Source organism: Mustela nigripes, chromosome 1 (assembly GCF_022355385.1).
Source record: "Mustela nigripes isolate SB6536 chromosome 1, MUSNIG.SB6536, whole genome shotgun sequence".
Lineage (NCBI taxonomy): Eukaryota > Metazoa > Chordata > Mammalia > Carnivora > Mustelidae > Mustela > Mustela nigripes.
Window position 1 is genome coordinate 149,108,959 of NC_081557.1, and position 7,558 is coordinate 149,116,516.

The following is a 7,558-nucleotide window of genomic DNA, read 5'->3' on the forward strand; positions in this document are numbered from 1 at the left end:
GTTTTGAGTTTGTAAAAACTGCTCAAATTCTATCCCCTCAGGACTGCGCATTTGGAAGATCATTAGCAATTTCTCTTAAATCTTCCATTATTTGGGCTTTTCCTGAATGCTTAGAGCTTGGTGAGTCATCAGCAGTAAACCAGTACTGAATTTCTTCTCTTAATGTTTTGACAAAATTTTGCATCTCACATGGAAGAGGTTACTGAAGGAATACCTAACTACTCAGTCACTGAGGAGTTTGAGTGTTCTTTTGCTAAAGAGGAAATAAAAATACCAGTCTTCTGGAAATATATGCAACACATGTGGTATTTCCTATTTCTGATTCTTAAACTCTTGAGAGAGCTCTGTAGAAATGACATATATTTTGCTGTAAGGATTCTCATTAAAAAAATAAAACCTGAAATGTAAGCTTCTGCTGTTAGTACATCATTTAACTGAAAAAAAAAAAAATCTGGAAAAACTATGGGGCTACCTGGCAGAAACAAAAAATGCATACCACGTGATATTTATTCCATGGAAACTGTTAAAAATCATAGCTAGACAATGTGAAAAATGTTAAAGGAAGTGTTTGCTATAAAACCTGTCTACCACAAAACATATTAAATGGGACTGGCATCTCAGGAAACAGGTCCTATCTTTTCATTTTTTGGAAGTAAAGGCCAAAAAGTTAATTTTAGCCTACAGCTTTCCCAGATATAAATCAGGTGATCAATGTAAAAAAAATGACTCTATGAATAATAATGTTGACTCACTAGTTCAACAGTAGTTGGTTAGGTAAACAGCTGTATTAGACATTTTCAGAGAAGTACAATTGTTCAAATTCTAGAACACAAAGGCAGTTTCAAGTGAGGGCCAATAAAAATATTTCCCACAGAAACAATCTTGTTCTTGTCACTGGTATTTGATGGTTTATTGACAAAGTGATATTAAGTGAGAAACATAAAAATCAGTTTAAAGTGATGTCTTCACTTGGTTGGAAAAATTACCATATGACTTAAGAAAAAATAAAACAATCGAGTTATTACCATCCCTCCCCCTCATTCATACCCCGCATCCACTCCCTTTGAAATTCCACCCAAGTTTCCAGACTTGACATATAATCTACTTTTTAAAAAATGTGCTAATCATCCCTAATATTTAAACAGTATCATTTTATTTCACCTGCACTAGCGGCAATTTTAAAATTTAAAGAGAACACTCTGTAGTATACTCTTGGTCTGATTCTGGTACTTTGCAGCTCTCTTCCATGTAAATCCATATCCAAGGGTATAAAGATAAGAAGACCGGGGGGAATGTTACTCATCCCAGAGCCAGGGAAAAAACCAAGTGCTCTTTGTTTTATATCACTTAAAGATAATAAAAATAGTAAACATTGTTTTGGGGGTTTTCTTTCTTTCTTTCTTTCTTTCTTTCTTTCTTTAAGTAATTGAAGTGAAATTTACCTAACATAAAGTTAACCACTTTAAAGTGAACAATTCAGTGGCATTTAGTACATTCATAATTTTGTGTGGCCACCATCTCTATCTAGCCCTAAAACATTTTCATCACCCCACAGGGCAGTCTTGTACCCATTAAGCAGTGGCTCCCCATTCCTCCTGCCTGCTCCCCCCATCCTGGGTAACCACCACTCTGTGTTCTTTGTTTATAAGACTGACCTATATAGGATATTCCATAGGAAGAGAATCATACATTATATGATCTTTTGTGTCTGTCTTCTTTAACTTAGCATCATGTTTCTGAGGTTCATCTGTGTTATAGTGTGTATCAGTAATTCACACTTTTCCATGGAGTACCATTCCACTGTATGTGCATTTCACAATTTGTTTATTCACTGACAGACATGTGGCCTGCCTGCTCCTACCACCTGGCTATTGTACATAATGCTGGTCTGAACGGGTGTGGACAGGTACTCTGCTTGAGTCCCTGTCTTCAGTTCTTTTGCATATAGACCTCAGAGTGGAACTCCTGGGTCATATGGTGATTTCAGTTTTAACTTCTGAGACACCACCAAGCTAAGCTGTCTTCCACACCTGCTAAGCCACCTCCCATTCCCACCAGCAGTGCATGAAGTTTCTGCTCTCTCTACACCCTCATCGGCTCTTGCTCTTTTATGTTGTTGTGGCTTTTTTGCTTTCACTATAGCCATCCCAGTGGATGTGAAGCGGTACCTACATGATGTTCACTGGCATTTCCCTAATGACTAATGATGTTGAGCATCTTCTCACAGCCATTTGTATAACTTCTCTGAAATGTCTACCTGGGTCAGTGGCCCATTTTTTAATTGGGTTATCTTTTGGCTGTTGAGTTGTAAGAGTTATTTTCAGGACACTAGGCCATTATGAGATACATCACTTGCAAATATTTTCTTCCCTTCTGGAGGTGTTCTTTTCACCTTCTTCATAATGCTCTTAGATGTATAAGTTTTACATTTTGATCAAGTCCAAGTCATTTTTTTTCAGTTGTTAATGCTTGTGCTGTTATATCCTACCTAACAAGGCATCAGCAAATAAAAGATCATTAAGATTTAACCCTATGTTTTCTTCTAAGAGTTTTATAGCTTTAGCTTTTTTTTTGTTTACACTTTTAGCTCTTATATGTGAATAGTGTTTTTTAAAGTGTGTGATTTCATGGAAAGAAGATGATTTATTATGAAGATGAGCATGACAAAAATACATGACTCTTTCTTAATTTATTTATATAAAACTGGATAATTTAGTTCAGTTTGTAAGTGGTCTGGACTGGACTCAATTTCAGGTCTTTTGCTGGGGCTATTAAGAGAGTCTTACTACCTTTCCGATTAGCTCTGGAGCTATAATTTCACAAAGTTAGAACTGCCAAAGGACAAGCAACAAAAATTATTTAAAAAACTATTTTTAGAAAGAAAAATCACTCAGATGTATCAGATATGAACACTTCTCTAAATTTTCTGTTAACAAACTTTGAGGTAGTATAGAAATGATTTATATGTTGAACACTTAAATATGATATGAAGTATGAAAAATATACAAAAATAGAACAAAGTCTGGCAGGAATATTCTGAAGTGGAAACAATGGAATTTTGATATGTCTTAAAAGAAATACTCAGAAACCTAGATCAGCAAACTATGTTCCAAAAAACTGCAGCCAAAATCAAATCTATTTCCTGTAACTGCTGGATTATACAAAGAGAGCAGAGTACTGACGAAATTTCTCTCCTTTTTAGGACTATTGATTTGTTTCTGTTTTTCTAGATAATACTAACCTAACACGATAAAAAAAGAGAAATTAACTTGAAGTTATTCTAAAACTCTAATTTTAAAACATATCAGCATGCAATGTGAAAATGCCTCCCGCAATACGTAAGATTAAAACAATACACGAAAAATGTGGATATATCATTTTTGGCTATTAATTTCAACCATAAGGATTTTTAAATAAATTTTCACCTCCCCTTTGTTTTTATTGAAATCATAATATTCTGAGCATTAGATGCAATCTGTGTCAATTTTTAAATCTTCCCAAGACTCCACATTTGAAACAGTTATTTTGGGCATAAATGTATTTTTCCTTTTATATTTACTCCCACACACCCAATTATAGTAAATAACAGCTGCTGAAACCACAAGGAAGTCTTTCCTTGTTTGTGCGTACTGCACACACTATTCAGGAAAGTCACATTTCTATTGGTCCTTTCCAGGGTAGTGTTCCGATGACAGCACCACAGCTGTACATACCTAGATCAAAGTTGTTGGAATTGAACAGGAATTCTGGTAAGTAAAAAAATTCGGGGATAAGTTCTTTTACATCTGCCATGTTGTGCTTTGATGCTGAGTACCAGGCCTCGCGCACACTGTGGAACATCCGGTCAGCCAGGTCGAAGTGGCCTCCCTGTGGATGGAAGAAGGCACTGCTCTGTTAGAGCCCCATCGCCACACCTCATGGCTTCTGTCAAGCTCACGGGCTCGATAAACCCAAGTAAATACATTTGGTGACAATTCCATTTTCCCCCATCCTATGTCAAACACACAAAATTTTAAATAATCACAAAAAGAAAATGAATTCTTTTAGGGGTGTTTCTGACAAAGTGCTTAATACATGTATTTTGTAATCAAAGTGAAACCTAAATACAAAGACTCTGAAAAGTCACTAAAAAATGAGTTTTTATTGAGAGGGCAAGAATATGAAATATGAATCATGAATTCTTCCATAGTTTCATGATGCTCTCTTAAAGAAAACCAACCAAGATTCTAATGTAGCCATCTACAGTTGAAAATATTCAAGTTGTGTGTGTATATACACATATATGTGTGTATATATATATTAGACTGATTTTATAAATTAACATGACATTCAAGTGCTCACAATGTTAAGGATTAGGTGAAAAACTAAGAAAGAAAGAAAAACTAAGAAAGTTATATATAACTTTTTGATATATGTAACAAATTCAAATAGAAAAGGGATTTCTTACACAGCCTCACAGATATACCTTCCTCAGTCGAACTCCCTGTTGCTGTGTTTTCAGTGGACACAGTGAATCTGTCTTTACACTGAAGCTCACCGTGGGAAAATACCAAAGTCCATGCACTACGCCGCCAAGACCTGACACAATCTGACTCGTTACCTGTCTGAGGGCATCCTCTGAATTTCCCCTCCACTTACTCTGCTCCAGACACAGTGGGCTCCTTGCTCATCCTAAAACATCTCAGCCACTTGCTTGGCTTGGGGCCCTCTGCCTGGAACACACTTTCTCCAGATAGCTGCGTGAGTAACTGCCTCATGCCCTCCAAATTTTTGCTCACTTGCCACTTTTCAAGGAGACCTACTCTGACTGCTCTATTTCAAACTGCACTGCACCCTTTTCTACCACCCACTAGTACTCTGTACTTCCCAGTCCCTTTCCCTGATCCGTATGTTCTGATAGCATGTATTGTATTCTAAAACACTTTAAGATGTATTTCTTTGTTGTTTTTCTTGTCTGTTTCCCTCAACTAAAGTATGTATGTTGTACAAAGTAGGGCTTTTGTTTTTATTCATTGATATCTTCCACGTACCTAGAACAGTGTCTGGTACATAGTAGATATTCAATAAATATTTGCTGAATAAATGAAAGAGAATGTGGAGGAAAGCAGTTATAATAAAGAAGACAGCAAATGAGCTAGACTATATTTTTAAAACATTTGTTGCTAATTTAAACCAGGTATGTCTGAATTCCATATACCTGGCTGGAAAGCACATGGTATTTGCTTCTTTGACTAAAGGACCCTGGCTCTTGTTTTACTCAACAATTCTGATACAGTGAAATGTCATTTGAATTATGTTTCACTATTTTTTGTGACTGAAACTTCATAGGACTTCTTGTAAGGCAAGATAACAACATTAAAACACACACACACACACACACACACACACACACACACCAATTTTAAATAGAAAGGAGGCTTGAATAAAATAGAAAAATGCTAAATTTAGAGTTTTACCTGCAGCCTTAAGAATATCTGTGTGAAAGGCTCCATCCTTACTAGGTACGAAGCCACAATCATTGCAGATGAATAGTGGGTCCCATAGTGGTAGGCTGGAGTTTCTCCTGTTCAAAAAAATTAAAACATAATTGAAAACAAAAGAGTAAATGTGAAAAATAAAATTGGTATTAATAGGCTTGAAAATGCTAATGCCTGTGATTGCTGTAACACTAAACACAACTGGCATTGGTGTTTGTAGTGTGAGAACATTACTGCACCGCTGCCCCTCACTTACATACCTGGCAGTAATCCAAATTAAGTATAACTCAGTGCCTTTCCTCACAAATTTAGCACATGTAGGAATTCACGTTTTGAGGGTTAGTGTAATAGGTAAGCCTTAACAGCAAACTACCTTCCACTAAAGCAGGATACTGACTTATAGCTACTTTTTAGGATGTTCTGGCTTTGCAATGATCTATTACTCTAAATTATTATCTATGAATATTACGTAATTGTTATTATATACTCTTCTTCGCAGGAAAAAAAGGGTCCACACAGGGAATACCTTTAGGCTTAAGTTTAGTTTTTTTTCCTCCTTTGTTTCACCCATTCGGTGGGGGTGGTGGGGGGCAGACACATGAGAAACATTAAACATAACAGGGGGCCTGCATGGTGAAGTTGGTTATCTTGCTTATGGCTCAGGTTGTGATCTCCGGGTTGTGAGATGGAGCCCTGCATGGGGCTTTGTGCTCGGTGGGGAGTCTGTTTAAGATGCTCTTCCCCTCTCTCTGCCTCTCCCCAGCTCACACACGCCTGTGCATGCATGTTCTCTCTTTCTCAAATCGTCTTTTAAAACAAAACACAAAATCAAAACACTAAACATAATAAGTAATGAAGTGTAGTTTCAGGAGGTGGTGGTTGTTCTTGTTGTTACTATTATTATCATTGTTATTTTATTTTATTTTTTTTAAAGCAAAGGATTTCAAAAAGTTTCTCAATAAAATTAAAAGTTGAATTAAGGAAACTGTAGTTTCTGGGTTAAATAGGATTAGAGCTAAAGGTAGGTTATCTACCTAGTGGGAAATTTCTGACCTATACAAAGCAGACAGTTTTCTGCCAGTACCTGATAAGCTACCTAAAACACGTTTTCTAAGCATGGCCATCAGTTGGCATGCAAAATCTGATAGCTGTATACATGTGTGAATTTATAACTTACACAGATGTAATGATACATAAGCAAAGATAAAGGAAAAGATACAGGGATGGCAGACCACTAAATAATGGCTTTATGTTTGCAACTGAGGCACAAAGTCCAATGACAAGAAAAGTTACTTACCATTAGGATCTTCCCAGTCTTTATACCGCTTCTTATATTGAGCTAATCGTTCATCTGTCTGTGCACCCATTGGCTTAGCCAGGTTTCTAAATGTCTTGGGATTAGTAAGATCTACCTCCTAAAATACAAAATGAAATCCAATTCCAAATTACTATACGCCTTTCATTCTCACCAATGTAGGTACAGTGGCTATAACAGATGACAGTGATTTATAAACGTTTGAGGTCCCACTGGCAGAATGGGGCTCCAAAACCAAGCTATGTACCTACTGGTTATCTGTATTTTATAGACAGGCACATGGCAGCTTGTTAACTACTTTGGAAATTAAGAATTCACAGAAGACACTCAGAATCCAGGCTGGAGATGAGGAATAAGGGAAAAATCCTTCCCAGTCTTGGCAAGGACATGGCAGGGGACTCGACACAAAAGCCTGGAACTCATCTTTATCTCCATCACCCACGTAACTGGAGCACCGAATCTCCTTTCTGTTCTCTTCTCTCCTCCCCCATTTCACCCCAACTTCACTTCTGAGCATTACCTTCTTAGAGGTGATCGGGCAGTGAAATGAACTAGAGCACTTGGTAACTCATTCACCTCTGAAAGACAGCATACCAGACTACTTGACTTCCAAATGAGATGGAATCTTTCAGTCTATCTTCCACCAATTATTTTAAAAGTTCATTTCTAACTGACTTAATTCATATACTTAAAAGAGAAACAAATTCACCACCTGGGGTTTTCAAAGTAAAAATGTGGAATATGCACCAGCGGGGGGGGGGGGGGG

The 7,558-nt window shown here is 36.9% G+C and overlaps 1 protein-coding gene across 4 annotated transcripts in view; it reads right to left on the reverse strand.

The window, feature by feature from the left end:
- Nucleotides 1–7,558, reverse strand: part of WDFY3 (WD repeat and FYVE domain containing 3) — a 275,707-nt gene that overhangs the window by 22,504 nt on the left and 245,645 nt on the right. For all 4 annotated transcript variants that reach the window (XM_059375153.1, XM_059375137.1, XM_059375145.1 and 1 more), the window contains 3 exons: nt 6,775–6,892; nt 5,457–5,563; nt 3,714–3,867 (listed from right to left, as the gene is read on the reverse strand). In XM_059375153.1, coding sequence (XP_059231136.1) covers nt 3,714–3,867; nt 5,457–5,563; nt 6,775–6,892 — 379 coding nt within the window. The remainder of the gene's footprint in view (nt 1–3,713; nt 3,868–5,456; nt 5,564–6,774; nt 6,893–7,558) is intronic.